At 39.9% G+C, this 17735-nt stretch overlaps 1 protein-coding gene and 1 long non-coding RNA gene across 3 annotated transcripts in view; one reads left to right on the top strand and one right to left on the bottom strand.

Moving 5' to 3' along the window:
• Positions 1–4094, top strand: part of LOC115452220 — a 20523-nt gene extending 16429 nt beyond the window's left edge. For both annotated transcript variants that reach the window (XM_037443427.1, XM_037443426.1), the window contains exons 2-4: positions 2034–2209; positions 2578–2877; positions 3366–4094. In XM_037443427.1, coding sequence (XP_037299324.1) covers positions 2034–2209; positions 2578–2877; positions 3366–3587 — 698 coding nt within the window. In that variant the 3' untranslated portion in view covers positions 3588–4094. The remainder of the gene's footprint in view (positions 1–2033; positions 2210–2577; positions 2878–3365) is intronic.
• LOC119190755 lies at positions 3792–17735 on the bottom strand. Its single transcript, XR_005113082.1, has 2 exons — positions 15780–17735; positions 3792–3997 (listed from the first exon to the last, which is right to left on the bottom strand). It is a non-coding gene; the product is annotated as an uncharacterized LOC119190755 (long non-coding RNA).

Here is a 17735-nt window from a genome sequence, read left to right as displayed (position 1 = left end):
GGGTTACTCTGAAGTGCATATACACGCACGCACACATGTATTTTTACGTCACTTCCAACAGATTAGACAAAGACACCGCGCTGCGTGAGAAAGAGACAACAATACCGCGAGGGAAGCTATGCGCGGCCGGGTTCACTTCAAACACTATAAGGCGCGAGCACTGCGCGCGAGTTACGATTTAACGAATTGATACTATGTACCGTTATCGTTGATTTAATTGAATAAGTATAAGATGACTTGTTTGAGTATACTATTATTATTCTTGTTATATTTGTGATGTTTTTCTTTTATTATTTTTAATTAATTTACAAAAGGTAACCCGGTAGGAATCGGCTTGTATGGACGCTTCGCCACTGACCACTGCACTAATTAGTAGATTACGGTCTAGATAGAGAGTTGACTGACGAGAGATAGACACAGAGAGAGACAACAGCCTACACAGAGCTCACACTATGTCTAGGCTGTTGTCTGTCGTGCTGTTTGTTCGATATCAAGCGAGAACAAAGGTCACTCATAAATGGGCAAACAAACAAATTAGGTCAAGTTCGCACGCGTGCTACGTAAACTGTAACGTTATTTTTATCAATGTCGTTTATCGAGCTGTTCGGAAAACAAGCTCACGCCGTAATTACTAGGGGGTGGCAGACACGATAAACGCCCTGACATTTGTCCGAGGTTATGTACTGGCTTTGCTCGCGGATTCATTGGCGTTGAAGTAAGTTCTTGGTTACAATTTAGCTGTAGCGCTCAGGGATTAAGTAGCTTCTTATTGGTGAAAGTATTTTAAAATTGAGCAAATAGTTTTAAAAATACGCTCATTTAAATAAAAAAGTATCCTCTCTCGCTGTTCGATGTTTGATTCGTACGCGTTTAGGGCAGTGGGATCAATGATTACCACAAAGTAGCCAAATGTTTATGCCGTCTCATGTTTATCTCTACACCACTAAGGTCGACTGGTAGAAAATACTTCTGGCATTAAGTCCGCCCATATACTTCTCCATATATAAAGTGTATAATTAAATGTTTTTGGAAGACCGTGAGCAGTCATTTTATATTGACGCTTGGGTATTATAATGTTTTAGTTTATATTTTTATTACTTTGAATGATGAGACGAGCTTGCCGTTCGATACGACCGCCCATAAACAGTAGAAACACCATCCAACACCTTGAATTACAAAGTATTGTTTGGTATTCCACTGCGCTCGCCAACCTGAGACATGAGATGTTAAGTCTTATTATGTCCAGTAGTTACACTGGCTACAATGTCCTTCAAACTGGAACATAACAGTGACTACACACTGCTGCTTGGCGGTAGGAATAGACATTGCGGTGGTACACAGGCGGACTCTCACATAAGAGAGACCTACCACCATTATATTCAGTGACCGTAACCAATGCCTTTCTACAATCGTTGACGCTAACAAAAAATGTATGGGACCGACATTGCCTAGCGATAGACTTATCGATCGGACGTGTTCCCATATTTAATTTTAGTATACGTAGCCGTTGTTAATAAAGTTAATAATATCAAGGGGGTCACCCTTCGTGCGACCCTCGTTGTTCGCCCCTATTGTAATAATAATATGATTTAAAACGTGCTGTAAACAGCTCCGTTAAGCGGGTTTTTTTAACTATTTTATGTTACCTTTTATTTACGTCGTCAAGGAATCTTCATAAAATACAAATTCTTGCGCATTTTTGGTGTATTTGTGAATGTTGCTGAGATTAGCTCGTTCAAACAAACTCTTCAGCTTTATATGTTAGTATAGTTTCGGTAGATACCATACGATGGTGCAGAACTCACCATTTAATGCTGATGAACTAAGCTGTAGATTTTGCTAGTAGAAGGATATTTTCGCCTGGATACCGACCACCATACACAAAGTGTAAAACCCGTTATAGTGGTCCACGTAAGTGTACCGCGTTCCGGGATCACTGCGTTTCCTGGTGTATGCTAAAAAAAATTACAAACAATACAGTATGTATACGTACACCTGGAATCCCTCATCCATATTATACTATTTGTTCTCAGACGAGGATTCGAACGAATCGGACCAACTAACGCCGGACATCTGGAACTTCTTCGAGCAGGAGACGGGCGGGCGCGCCAGGTGCGTCGTGTGCCGCACCTCGCGCCCCAACAACGTGGACGATCTTAGGAACCACCTGGCAGAGAAACATCCCAAACTCCTCACCGGGACCAGTCAGGTCAGCAATCGGATCCTCTTGAACGTCTTTAATATTTCCTATGACTCACGACTAGCCTTCTGTATATGTGACGCTCTGTTACACAAAATTTTAGGAGCACTGTTGCTAGATGACAATTATTATATTCCCCCAAAACTAAGTGAAGGGGTCGTAGAAAATGGCATAAGGGACTGCTTTTCACTATTAAAACATCTCTGCTTTGCCAAGAAATACATTGCAGTAGCGTGTAGGTCGTCGCCACTGTCGAGGGATAGATGGTTGGGTTCCACGCATATTTTTCATCCAAGTACACAGATAAACTTTTACGCAAGGACAGCCGCGAAAAAAATCATTATACAATTAAATTAATTAAAATAATGATCGAACAGGAGACAGTGGTCTCGGAGGAGTCCGGCGACGAAGACAGCGGCAACTACACCGAAGTTATATACGTGGAGGAGGACACTAAAGGGAAACCTTCGAAATACTACGTGAAGGAGCCCAAGCACAGTAGCAGGAGGAAGGAGCACAGGCCGAAGAAGGAGCACAAACCGAAGAAGGGGGAGCGGGACAGGCGGCTTAGCGCCTCGTCTGATGATCTCCCTATAAAGAGGCGTAGAACAGAGGAGTGCAATGAGCCAGACCAGATCGACTCCTTCCTTACATACATCAAATGTCTGTTGCGGCAGGTAATATATTTTTATTATTTTTTAACAAGAAATATTAGTACATTTTCTACAATATATAATACCCATATGATACCACTGTACTTACCATAGTCCGCTTATCAGGTAATTGGAGTGGGATCCAGACAGATTGAATCATACTCATGCGTGAAGAAAATCTCAAGAAGACATTATTTTAAACTCTTTAATAAACCTAGCTTAAGTTGTCAAATAAGTGCTTGCTCTTAGCTGAATCACCGCTGTAGAACAAACTCAACGGTCTAAATCCGTCATGTATTGTGATTTAAGATATCTTTTGCGCTGATGTTAGTATAGTGACTTTCTTAAGATGCCGATCTTAATTTGATATCATCTTAGCTGATATCACTCTTCAAAGCGAATCTGAGTTCATTATTAATAAGGCTCTAGGTCCTTAACATATTATGGCCCGTGGGTGCAAGCGTTGCCACCCTGCCTACCTAACGAAGGCGTGACCATATTTCTAATTCCAGGTCCCGAATGACATGTGCGCGAAACTGCAGATGGAAATCGTCAATTTAATAATGAAGGAAAAATTAAAAGGTGTCGCCGAGGTTCCAGATAATTCTCTGAGCATCACAAAAGAAGTGAATATTGAGAGAGCGGATGTGATATCCGTGGCTCTAGCGGATGCGGATATCGCGCCGCTGACCGATAGTAGCCACTGCTACGTTGAAGATAAGAGTGAGAATTGAAGGGACTAGGTCGTTGTGATCAATTCTATAGACTGTGGGTGATTAATTGTCACCAAGTCAATCATCAGCAGTGCCACATTCCTGATATTTATGATTTAGAAGTTGGTAGGTTTGTATGCAATCCGTATTGTTTTCTGTCATTAAGTAGAAATTTGGCAGCAATAATATTGTTTGTTAAGAAATTAAAGACAGCAATGACGAAGGATCCTTATAATACGGTTCTTGCCGACTTCGCTTTATTTAGAATCTAATTATCATCAGACCGATTTGGAACCCATATTTATGCATATGAGTAACTATGTTGTAGTGGGTTTCCTTTTGGAAATGTTCATCTGTCGCTACTGCTAGGAAGGTTCTGGCTGGCGGTAATGGTATTTTGATGCAGGCATGGCGCCTGACTGGCGACCGATCTGCAATCACAAGTTATAAAATAACTTCATATGTATATAACTATGTAAGAATTATATGATTAAGTTTTGGAGTTTAAGTAAATATTATTTTTGCAAATACGTTTTTTATTTATCGCCCTCCTCGATTATGCATAGTAGAGCTTCTGTCAGTCTCCGTATTGTTTACAATTTGGAAAACCTATGGAAAGTTAACCGAATAAATCAAATTTTACCGAAATCCCGCTCGAAATTTTTGCCAAAACAACACGAATATAATCAAATACAAGAGTGTAGAGACCATATTCGTTAAGTCTAGCATATATTCCTGTAGTGTCCACTTCGTATTTGTATTTCGGACCCGAAATAAAGGGCTCTCATTTAGTTTTGTGTTTCTATTTTTATTCCAATTAACAATATGTTTGCTACAGCGACAGACATTTCTAACACTTCAATATTTTATGACAAGGGACAACAGCGCGAGCAAGTGTGTGGAAAGCAAATTTCGCTCTCGTCCCGTCTCGTCGACACCAGAGATCGAGATCTCAACGAGAATGTAGAGTGGTCTTAATATCCATGTAGTATAAAGCTGATATTACATTTCAAAATGTTTCGAAGACGGTTAATTTCATCTTCTTTCTCAGCATTTAACTTGTCCACTTTGTTTATCATCCATACATAGCTTGAAATAGGTGATATTTTTATTAAGTAAAGTACTAAAGTCAATGGCGTAGTTGTAACCACAGCTTACTACACCACAGCTTTTTACATCACGTGACACAACACACTTGGCCAACAGCGAGGGACTGGTTGCACTTATTATCTACTTAGTCTGGCCATAAATACTGTTACACTTAATTATAAAAAAATATTACATTTGAATTTCGAATCTGTCATTTTTATACGATTGTTCATTGTGTTTTCTCATTTTGGCGCCAATACATTGTAAAATATTTTGCGATATTAAAATGGTGTGGGGTGATAAAGAGAACCGAATCGCTGTGATAGCATTACACAAAGTAGGTATGGAGCCAAATGCAATTTTTAAAACTCTCCATACACTTGGTATTAGTAAAATGTTTGTGTACCGGGCTATTAATAGGTACAATGAGACCTCCTCTGTTTGTGACAGAAAAAGATCTGGCCGTCCACGTAGTGTTCGTACGAAAAAGGTGGTCAAAGCAGTAAGGGAAAGAATTCGAAGAAATCCTGTCCGAAAGCAAAAGATTTTATCTCGGGAAATGAAGATAGCACCTAGAACCATGTCGCGTATTTTAAAAGATGACTTAGGACTTGCAGCCTATAAGAGACGCACTGGCCATTTCTTAACTGATAATTTAAAGAAGAATAGGGTGGTAAAATCGAAACAACTACTGAAGCGGTACGCAAGGGAGGTCACAGAAAAATTTTGTTTACGGATGAGAAAATTTTTACAATTGAGCAACATTTTAACAAACAAAATGACCGTATTTATGCTCAAAGCTCTAAGGAAGCTTCCCAATTAGTCGACAGAGTGCAACGTGGACATTATCCGACTTCAGTGATGGTTTGGTGGGGTGTTAGCTATGAAGGAGTGACTGAGCCATATTTTTGTGAAAAAGGTATCAAAACATCGGCACAAGTGTATCAAGATACCATTCTTGAGAAGGTAGTTAAGCCCCTTAACATCACCATGTTCAATAACCAAGTATGGTCCTTCCAGCAAGACTCGGCGCCGGGTCATAAAGCTCGGTCCACGCAGTCTTGGTTGGAATCGAACGTTTCGGACTTCATCAGAGCTGAAGACTGGCCGTCGTCTAGTCCCGATCTTAATCCGCTGGATTATGATTTGTGGTCAGTTTTAGAGAGTACAGCTTGCTCTAAACGCCATGATAATTTGAGTCCCTAAAACAATCTATACGATTGGCAGTGAAGAATTTTCCCATGGAAAGAGTGCGTGCTTCTATTGATAACTGGCCTCATCGTTTAAAGGACTGTATTGCAGCCAATGGAGACCACTTCGAATAAGCTTTTTATATTTTTAATTGTTTTATATTTATGTATTAAACTGACACACTGTAAAAGTAATAAATGTTATTTGCAGTTAACAATTTTCTTTTTTCTTTATTACAATATTTATGGCAAGACTAGGTAGTTGTAAACGTCCCTAAACTTGAGTTTAAAATGCCTCCTTCATTCATTATTTTGTATCCCGCTTTGCCATGGAAGGAAGTAGACAATTAATATTTCCAACTCCTGCCTATCTTTCTATTTGATTAATTTCGATGCGGGATAATGACAAATTAGTGTTCCCTGAGACTCGCCGAGCTTCACGGCTCGGTGTCATAAAATGCGTGCCACTGCTGATCCTGGCTTACAGGAGCTGTAGTGGTGGGTGTGAGGGTGGGAAAAGTCTAGTTGTACCTCTGCCTATCCTTTTGGGTATAAAGGCGTGATTTATTTTGTAATTACTAAAATCATGTATCGTTTTGTGTGGAAGTACTTCTCGATCTAACAAACATTGATTAATACTTTTTGTAACAAAACAGGGCAATATTTCGACGTTCTAGAATGTTTCAATAGTTTACACAATCGCTGTAATGTCCTCGGAATACACGTACGACGCTAGGGATGTGACGTTATCAACATTCGGGTATCGATAACTGAAAAAATATGAACGCAACCTCCTTATTAATGTAGTTTATTGTGACTGAATAGGTTTCTTCTAAAAACAAAACTGTACGTTTTGTCTTGTTTCACGCTTCAACTCGTGTAATTTTGTAATAAAAACTAACTCCGTTTATATACGATAATTTATTATTTTATCAATAACTGTCCTAAAAAGGGGTTCCCATTAAGCACAATAAACTATATTTAAATTATAATAATTATTTATATTATGACATAAATGTTACCATAAGAAGTACACACATGTATAAAGAAATGGCGCCTGATGGCAAGGCCTGTGTTTCAAGCCACCAAATGTATTACATATTATTTAAATACTTTTATTGCACCAACAAGAATTTTGTTTTCTTGCTTTCATATAACCAAACTTACATATAACATCTTAATCCTAAAGAACTAGTTGATACAGCCCGCACTATGTACCGTCTAAAGTATCGATATCGATAGTTGTCGCGTGCCTAATCGAAAGTGGAGCATTAAGTAAGAGCGACGTCACACTCCCCGCATTATGCGTGCTAATACTGATGTCTCAAACCAGTTGCAAAAATGTGGCCTAATGTCTTTACGACTGTGGTAGCAACGAAAATGTACTAGAAGGTTTTTTTTGAATGTTTTGGTGAAAACCCCGTTAGGACTCCCGTCGATTTCTATAGTGAGTGTAGAGTCGGCAATAGAAATAACGAGAAATTCAACATTTCAAACTATTAAAAGTTTTGTTATAATTTTTTTTCACGGAAATAAACTATAAGGAGTTTCATTTTAGTTTACATAAATATTGAATTTATTCAGCTATTTTAGTAGTCGATGTGGTATATTCGTATTTTGAGTATATCCCAAAATAAATGTACCTACCGAAATGGTTCTAATGAAATATTATTACGAAATATTCTGGCTGTCATTTTCTTTTGTTTGACTTAACATTTACGTTGTATCTGTCCATCTATAATATTATTATATAAAGCTGAAGAGTTTGTTCGCGCGACCGTTGAGATGTGAGTAGCGTCTAAGTTCAGTACAAAATTTTGGGCTACTTTAAATGTCGAGGCTGACCACCGTGTGGTTACAATGGAATTCAGTTAAACATCACTATTTTGCAACTTTAATGTTTGTTGTCATGTCATTGTTTCCGAAGAAACTCATTCGATGACTTCATTATAAATTACCTATCCTACTACGAATCATACACAATATATACATATTAAAATACTTTGCTCAATATCTCCACGTTGATATACGAGCAAAAGCACGTATGACAAAAGGCTATTCATAATATGACTAATAAAACAGTTTTATTCTGAAAATGTGCGCAAAACCAAGCGGTGTAGGTATATGACTTGAATATACGTGACATGTGGGATGTTTATGTCATGTATAAAGTCTCGGAAGAACAAAATTGTTCACTAATGTTAGGGTCAGTCCTGGATTTGTAAATAGGCCGTATAGGCCGCGGACTTTGGGCGGCAGCCTCTTAGGGGCGGCAGATTTTAGGGACGCTCACTCGATTTAATTAATCATTCGTTTATTTAACTTTAGTGCCTTCCATAAGATAAACAAATGAAGTATCTTAGAAACTTACATACATATATAAACGTACCTACACTCATAAAAAATATAAATTCGGCACTGGTTAGGGTAGAAAGCTTGGGCCATGTAGCATGCGGGCATCTAGAGAATTTCGCCACGGCATCCCCTGCCTGTCGTAAGAGGCCACCGATTGGGGCTTACAGAGAGCAGTGGGGGCTGCTTGCCCGACTACAGCGACTCTGATGGACGACAATGCGAGTAGTAGTCTCCCGATGTCGTAGACGCCAAAGGCATCTTTTAGCATGTGGAGCCATCTTAGCCCCATCAATTACAGAGGTGCCGTACTGCGGTATCTTGCAGGGACCGTTCTGAGAAACTATCTTAGTGCAACAAGATATCCTGGGACCGACCCGTATGTGCTGAAGAAGGCCACCGCGGGTTTTGGTTGGTACGCCGGCCTGGGGTATACAGGGGTTAGGGACTCTAACGCTCGCTCGGTTGATGCTATACTCCCGAGTATCGACATTGCGCCGTAAGACCGGTGAAACCAACATTGAACATAATCATTCCACTCACCCCCTAAGTGATGGCGGCGATAACGCATTTTTAACCGATTTCAAAAAAGGAGGAGGTTTTTATTAGGCTTCGACTCCAAAGTCGAAGTCAGTCGATTAGTAACCAGTACCTATATAGGTAATGTTAAATTATTTTTTGGTGTTAAGTAGTTTTTGAAGGCGGTATAATTTTTTGTTAAAAAGTTTTTATTTTTCCCACGAAAAAAAATGATTGAAAGCTTAAGAGCGTGTTTCACTATGCTTGAGTAAACGTTAACCGTTGAAGATATAGGGCCACTAAATAAAGGAGCCATGTTCATAAATAAAAAATAATAAAATGAGTACTATATATTAGTTTAATACGATAACTGGCAAGTAAAATTAACTTCTTTCTTTTATCTTTATTTAAGCTTGGTCGTTATTTCACGAGCATGTCGCTCCATACGCGCTGTCAGCGGTGTTCACTCCCTTTTAGGTGATTTTTTTTTTTAATAAATCCTAATCCCTTTCCGACTCAGGAACCGACAGCAAACTATTTACAATGGCAACATTGAAACCCAATTAGGTCCACACATCAAACTTGTGAAACATGTCCTTAGACATATGATTCATCGTAATAAAGTCTATAAATACATTTTTAATTGGCCCATTCATGAAAAACATGCAGTGGGTACACGAAGGAAAGTATCGTAGCATTTCTAAAAATAAACGATTTCTAATCTAGGAAAGTGAGTCAAGTTTGAAACTCTCGTAGGCTGCTCTAGATCGAGATGTTTCGTACTGCACAAACTTATCATAGTTTAAACAGAATTGTCGGTTATTGTAAACAAAGGCTTTTTAAATAATTTTAATAATTTAGTATTTACAGAAACAGATGAAAATAGAAAACTGAAATTCATAAAATAATGTTACAATAGCTAGGAGAATCTAATATTTTCCATAAGTAATTAACCCTGCCTCTCAAACTGGAGAAATCTATATCTTGAGAGACTATTCAGCTCGGGTACTTAAGTACATACAGTTTAACAATTACAGCAGATTTTTTTTAAGAGCTCTCGATAAAGTGGAGAAATGCTTGTGTTTTAAAACTGAAAAGTGAAAGCTCACGGTGTAATATCAACTAAAATGTTTATGTAAAAGTGTTATATCCTAAATATAGACCTTACAGACAAAATGAAAAGTTGTGAGAAATTGTATATTTTTCTTTCTTTCCCTTAAAACTTTTATTTATTTAATGAGTTTGTTAGACATATAACGGAAATTAAATAGAATCTGCACATTTTTACAAATAATTGCCAACCCTATTCTTCAAGCGATGTAAACTTTTTGTAAAAAAAATAAACCTTCGTTATTTTTTCCAAATAAGAATTCGATACATAATTTAATTTAATTTACACATATATGGGGCGGACTTGCAAAATACTTGGTAGTGGTTCTCTTCCCAACGTGTGCACCGCGCCTAAACGGTTGTTTTTTTCTGATAAGCATGTAGGTCATAAGTTTAGTTTCTTATCACATTTTCGGTTATAAATAACAATTGTTACATTATTATTTTAATAATTTAAATTATTATATTTTGCATTATCGCTTGCAACAAGATTAATAATGGCATGCTAATATTTTTAGGAACTTCACAATTAATAGGAAATAATTATATGTCGTATTATGACAAACGTGCTATACAAAAGTATGAACATTATATTTCCTTCCTTGTATTTTTCAATAGAACTTGCTCGACGAAGGCATTATCCAACAGCCTTCGATTTATAACCCACTACTACCACAGGGTTCTAAAATTTTTTCTTCCACATAAACCACGGTAAAGTGCAAAATAAGTCTGGCTAGACCAAATGTTCATGAGAATTATGCCAATATGACTCACTGGATGTGTATTTATGCCGCCTTAGCCCGGAAAGAGAATCGTCTAATCGAGCCATTGTTGCGGCTTTGTCACCAGGTGGATATGAAACATGCTAACGTGGTTTTAAATTTCATTAAATATGTTGATAAATTTATTTTAAGATGCAATAAATTTACTTACTATGTAAATAAAATTGCTAAATCCAATTGGTTACAAAAAATATTTCATGTTTATTTTTTCTTAAATCAACCTATTTAAATATTAATAGGATGTTTATTCGCTCATAATGAGCCAAATTACATTCGTGTTTTATTTAAAAACGTAAGTGAATTATAAACAAGAATAATTAATTATTTTTATAATAAAATATACACAAATAACTTTTTTAAAGAGTATAATCTACATAATTTGAAAACATTCGTTTGCAATGGCTTTTTAAATAATTTTGATTAGGTAAATCCATGTAAAGCCTTAGGAGATTTCGTCTGGATTAGAAAAATGTAGCTTTTTTGTTTCTGACACCAAGAAGCATTGTATGAGTTCATACAAGCATTATTACAATTTGAAGAACAATGCAGCAAATACATATAACCGCATTATGAGCTAATTTCTGAATAAATAAGTATTACAATATATTAATAAACAGGAAACTTTATAAGGCAATTAACTCCACTTATTAATACTATTATCTGTAGTAGGTACATACGCAGTAGTTTTATCCAAGTCACGTACATACATATGTAGGCTGTACAGAGTACCTTGGTACAATCAAAAGAACGTGGATGAGATCTATAACCGTAAAACGGGGTCAATAAAACTAAATAAGCCAAAATTAGTTTATCGTTTCCAGATACAGAATAAACAAAAAATCGTTCTTATTCACTTATCGTGAGCTAATTTGATAGATTTTCGCTATAGATTAAACATGATCTCTCTTTGAAAATGTTTCTGACTTAAAAGTTTCATATTTTCGATCACTACCTACTGACTAGCAATGACCCACATACCAGTCTTTTGGTACAAAAACGGCACTCGCTAGAACTGACCACGTGGTCAGAGATGAACGGACTAAATAATTGAGTCGACTGGCATAGATAAAAAATTACGTAACGCACACGCTCGCTGTTTTACCGACCGTTGTTCAATTTGACCAAAAAAGTTCCGTATGTTTTGCCTTTACCTCACCATTTACGTGTAAAGCGGTTTGCTACACGTGTTTTTTTTTATTATAGAGGTTTATTAATGAACGGCGAGAAAGGAAAGAAATCACCAAAATCATGGCACTCATAGCTCTACGATGTCTCATTGGTACGTTTACTTGGACTGTACTGCAATTTACGCTTAGCATCCAATAAATATAAAAATATATGCCGTTTAATAAAAAAAAGAATAACGACTCCTTTTTTAAATCCCCAAGATTACCAAATAATATTAAACATTGCACGATAAATCCGGCTGAGGCAATACCGATTATTTAAAACGTATGTTTAAGAACAAAATAATAAGCATTTACTATGCTAATTAACTCGATTTCCTGTTGTGAGTAAGAAGTAAAAAAAACCGCGTCACAGTTTGACTCATGTTAGATAAATCGAAATAAACTAACGCGCACCAGCCGCGTGGTCAACATTCTGGATTGTTCTTCGCACGGAACTTAATCTGACTACGAAAAAAGGCAAAACGATTTTCGGATTTTAACTGACACTCTTTGTAGCTTAATATGACTTACTTAAGTATGTTTATGTATATTATTACTATTTAACATTATATTATATTTAAAGGACATGGTGACATTCAATATGGCGAAGTTTGATAAATTTATTTAGTTTCTTATACTCCAAAACAATGTAATTTTGGTTATTGTGCATTAACCTACTTGTAGTGTAGTAAGACCTTGAGTTAGGCTGAAACCGATAAGAATCTGGCTTCGATTCACAGGTTCAACATGCAACTTTATAGGTTAGGTTTAAAAACCATGCGTCCGATATGGCCATAAGCCACAACCTACCATTATTGAAATTGGTATTAAAGGTTGTTTTTTTAAACCAGTATTTTGTGTTGCCTAGCCCACATAGATGTAAAAGACTATTTCTAGACGTAATTTGCTCTGTCTACGCACCCAAATTCGCCAGAGCGGTATCGAATCGCATCGAAGCAATCTTCAGTCGCCTAGATTCTCGGTATAGGTGGGAAACGGTAAAAAATTAGTCAGAATGATATGCCGATTATACGGGTTTTAGAAATAGACACTGCATGTTTTAACCGTTTGTGAATGTTCAATTTACTGTCTATTTTATAAGTATACAGATTGAATCATAGTTATGGTCAATAAACATTGGAATAATGTATACCTCTATACTATTATATAAAGTTGAAGAGTTTGATTGCGCTAACCTCAAGAACTACTGGTTCGAATTGATTAATTCTTTAAGTGTTGGATAGCTCATTTACCGAGGAAGGCTATAGGCTATATAACATCACGCTATGAGTAATAGGAGCGGAGTTTAATGAAAAATATTGTAAAATCGGGGAAAGTTTATTCCTTTTGGAGCTTCCGTTGTGTGCGCTGCGTAAACGGTTAAAGTTATGCAGTAAACAGGTTTGACGGAGTTGTTCCTCTTAAAAAATTTTAAGGGTTGCGAAAATGGACAAAACTCTATAATGGGGAAATAAACTTAAAACAAATCAAGCATGGATAAGAATGTCAGAAATTTAAATCATTGCATTTTCATTCATTAATTTATTTCTTGATACTATATTTAGTGCACGATCTCTTCATTCCCAGGTTGCCATAAGATATTAAAACAAGATGATTTTCAATGGCTTGAGGAATAAATTAAAATATTCAGACAAAAACCAACGCTATAGGAATATTATGAATGCGTAAGTAACTATGTCCGTCCGGCTGATATGTTTTCATAAACAGCTACACTACTGGACAGATTTAAATGCAATATACATTGTCCGAAATATGCATAAATTCTAATAAATTTCTTTTTATTTCACAAACCGTGTGCCACGCAAGCGAAGTCGCGGGCGAGTTAGTTCTAAAAACAACCACAATTAATTTTGACCCGACCAGGGATTCGAACCCAGAACCTCGGCGCCATATTCATACTCGTACCGCGTACGCATTACAACTACGCCACCGAGGCAGTCGAATGATGGATGGCTATATTTACGTAGGCCCGGGCTTCTCATGGAGGTCAACAGACAAAGTGCTCGAACGGGACTGTACCCGAATAAAAATACCTGATAATGATAATGCGGAACATAGACTATGCTGTTATCGTTAACGCTGTTGGTGACCTTAGATGAGAGGACTTATGAATCATCTTTTAGCGTGACTGCCTAGGATCCGCAAGAGCGCAGCTATCAGTGTATTAGGGCCTCTGAACTTTAGATGTCCGCATGCAAATTTTAAGTAAGGAGCCAAAAGTGAGCAATGCTGCTCTCAAGTGCTCCTGACAAATTTTGATACAGGGCCACTCTAGCGCAAGCTTTTTTTATTGCCTTAGTACGCAAACGAGCGTGCGGTACGCCTGATAGTAAGCAGCATCTGTCGCCCATGGACTAAAACAAAGCTAGAGCCACAGCCACGCCGTTGCCTATCGGATGGTATACTCCCAGGATGTAACAAGCAGAGCTGGTAAATTTTAAAGGTGTACTAGATTAGCTCGTCCTCCTCATTACAATTGCCAGCCCGAGTAGAATGATGAATGAAAAAGAGGCACAAGTTAGAAATAGCCATTTTGAATTACTTTAGCCTCATAATCTGATAGTCAGTACAAAATTCCAATAGTGTTGCCCGTGCCAGGATTTGAACCGGAAACCTCAGCTGTGGACTGAGGGGGGTAAATTCGCCTTAATCACAAGCACAGAGCTAATTCCCTAGAAATTTCCATTTGTCCGGCTTTTTTGGGATATTACTGCAAAGAACGCTGATATTTAAAAAATATTAAGATTAGTTTCGACTTACTAGTAAATGTCGACGGAGTGTTTTTAATAATGCATTGCATGTCACGAAATAGCGTAGAGTACACCGAGGTGTTTTATGCGGGTGGTTTAAACGTCTGGCTATTGATAGAGGTAAATATTCCTGAGATTTTAAAGATGACAGAAAAGGGGCACAAAACATGCCTCCCTTACTACGCCTATATAATGTGGAACGGTTGGTAATAATGCGCTGGCTCATTATAACAAGGTTCTATGAGAATTTTACTTGTCTGAAAAATAAACATTTTCATGTTGGTAAAATTAACACAATAAGTCATGGTTCCTCCGTTATTTACGTTTCGGGATTATTGGAGATTTTGCTGTAAAAACATAGAATGATGTGTTATTAATTCAATTTGTGCAAGAAATATAACATAGAACTGTGTTATTTGAGTCAGCGACTTGTGTGTTGTGTGTTCTCCGCAACTTAATACATACATAGTATCACGCTTCATTCCATAGAGGTAGGCAGAGACTGTATTGCCACTGCACGATTCTGGCATACTTCTCTCTCTGGCAATTTAATGTTACTAATTGTTCCTATCGTCTCTCCTAGACTAAATGTCACAAATATGTATAAGATATAACCATGGAGTAGTGAAACAATAGTTCGGTTATAAACGTGTGAACTGTACTTTTGATACGGTATAGTCTCTGCTTTCGCCAGGTTAAAGTTCGCTCCACGACGCCCCGCCACCCTCTACCTATCATGCAGTGTATATTCTTAGCACGATCAGGTTATACTTATTTGAGCAGTCGGCGAGGAGCCCTCTAAGACATTAATCGCGGGCGCAATAACTACAATACTAGTGACAAAAATGTTACTATGGAAAATTATTCTTTATCCCCAAAGAAGACAGTGGTGCAACCAGGGCTCTCACTTTTCGCCATATCTGTTGCGTCCCGTGACAGAGGAGAATGCGATATCACACAATCCTATCTCTGTGCTGATATTGTGCAGAAAGCCCAATTATCTCGACCTGAGATTCGAACCACGTACTTTAGGATGGTGTACCGTGCTTCAATAATGCCACTGAGGCAGCGTTAGTGTGATCAATAATTATTAGGCGTGTGGGTGTTGTGATATTGCATGTGTTAGTGACCCTACAGCCCGAGTGAGCATTGTATGGACACAAAGTTAAGGGGCAATGGGTTAAAATGAGTACACGCTGTTAGTATTTGTACAATATTTTGTGTCACTCACCAAAACTTTCCAGTCTTGCTTTCATCTCTTGCTCTTGGTCTCTTGCAGTCTTGCAACTTCGCGTTTCCAATGTTTTAGTATTAGCTTGCTGGTTCAACTTCACTTGACATGGGCTTGATATCTTCTCTTCAGATCTTGAAGGTGAACTTGCTGCATCTTCTGCTCTTGCAGTGCTATACTATGATAGCTTTACCCAGCACACAGGTGTGCGTTATACATTGACGTCGATTAGAAACTTATGAACCATTTGGCGGGCTCCGAAGAGCCCTGGGATAAGACGGGAACAAGGAGGGGAGCTGGGGGGATACGGGAGTGGGGAAAGAGGAACGGGGGTGGTAATATGCTGCGGGCTGTCTCCGGCGGGCGGACGGCGCCGCCGCCGCGCACCACCTTCACTTAAAAGTACTTTACAAACTAATTATAAAAAACTTGTAAAATTCCAAATATACTCGTTTTTTTTGTACATCACAGAAGCTCCTAGAGGAACGGGCCGCAGACACCCGCAGCTGAGATCAATACACTATCGTACAAACATATATAATTCTCCCAATTGTCAACAGTCGGTCGCAAGACACCGTATCGTTCAATTTTAACATCTACTACTAGAATTAGGAACGGCGCCCGCCGCCACCGCCGCTGTCGTTAAAGCTGCGCCGACGGACGGCAGGCGCGGCGAGGGGCGGAGCGCCGCTTACAAATAAAAATACATTGGTCTCAGATAAATAAACGATACGACTAGCGGAGCCTCCGGCCCCGGGCCCGGCACGGCGGCCCTCACGCCGCGGGCCTGCGCTCGGACTGCGACGCTCTCCAACAATAACAACGCAGGGCGGCCGCCCGCCGCGACGCCCGAGCCGCACGCCGGGCGCGCCGCGGCGTCGACGCGGGCGCCGCGGATGGGCAAACAATAAAAAAAAACAGGGTGCCGCCGAGAGCGCGCGTCCAACCGAGGCGCAGGCGAGGGGCGGCGCGCCGGGCTCCACGGCGCTCGTGTCCGCCGCCGGCACCACACTGTCCCGCGGATTTTTTTTGTGTTTTTCTCGTATTTTAGAAGCGGGAGAGATGTGCGGACCGGCGCCGGACGACGGGCGCCGCGCTCCACTTATCTACTAAAATTTTCACAAAATAATACCTAACGCCGGAATTTAGGGGCGCCGCGACGGAGCCCGCGGCCGAGCGGCCGAGAGCGGCGCCGCGGTCGCACTCTTCAACGCGCCTCGCGTTCACAAAATAAAAAACTTAGCACGAGAGAGGCGGACGCGGCGCCCCAGGCTGAGGCCCGGCGGCGCCGCGCCCGCGGCACTAACACTAGCAGTTAGGGTCCTTAGAGTGGCCTACGCCGTCACGTTGAGAAGCAGCTTGAGCGGTAGCGCACGATCGGGCTCCGGCCGACATCGGCCCTCCCGCCGCCAATGAGTGGGCGGCGGCGGTAACGCGGCCGCGGCGGGCGCTGCGCCCCACTTGCTGGCGGCGTAGCGCTCCTCGCGGTCGCAGCGGACGGCGCGGTCTCTTCGTACGCCTAGCGCAGGGAGAGGAGCTCGTGCGCTGCGTCGCCGCCCGCGGACTTGGCCCGTGGTGTTGTTCATGGCGGCGTGGAGTTCTCTTCTATGACTACGCTCACACTGACTTAATGACTGACTGATTGACTGTTTTCTTGCTTGCCTGCGGTCACTGGCGGTTGGATGTCTGCGAGAGTTCGCTCGCGTCCTCGGAGCGTGCGCGTCACGTAGTCGCACGGTGGCAATGGCCGTTCGCGAGCCGCTGCAACTCGGCCTCGAATCGCTGTCGATCAACGGTGATGACACGTCGAAACACTGCACTGCTTCACTTTCACGATAGTTGCTCGGCGGTCGCGCTGCTAGCTCCGGTGGTGATCGATTTTTATTAAAATGCAATATGGATGCCACCTATCCATTATTCACACCTTCACCTCTCGATTTCAACTGCGTGACGTCG

The sequence above is a fragment of the Manduca sexta genome, chromosome 26 (assembly GCF_014839805.1).
Source record: "Manduca sexta isolate Smith_Timp_Sample1 chromosome 26, JHU_Msex_v1.0, whole genome shotgun sequence".
NCBI lineage: Eukaryota > Metazoa > Arthropoda > Insecta > Lepidoptera > Sphingidae > Manduca > Manduca sexta.
The sequence above is the reverse complement of the archived record's forward strand: the minus strand, read 5'-3'. Positions and strand labels throughout refer to the sequence as shown.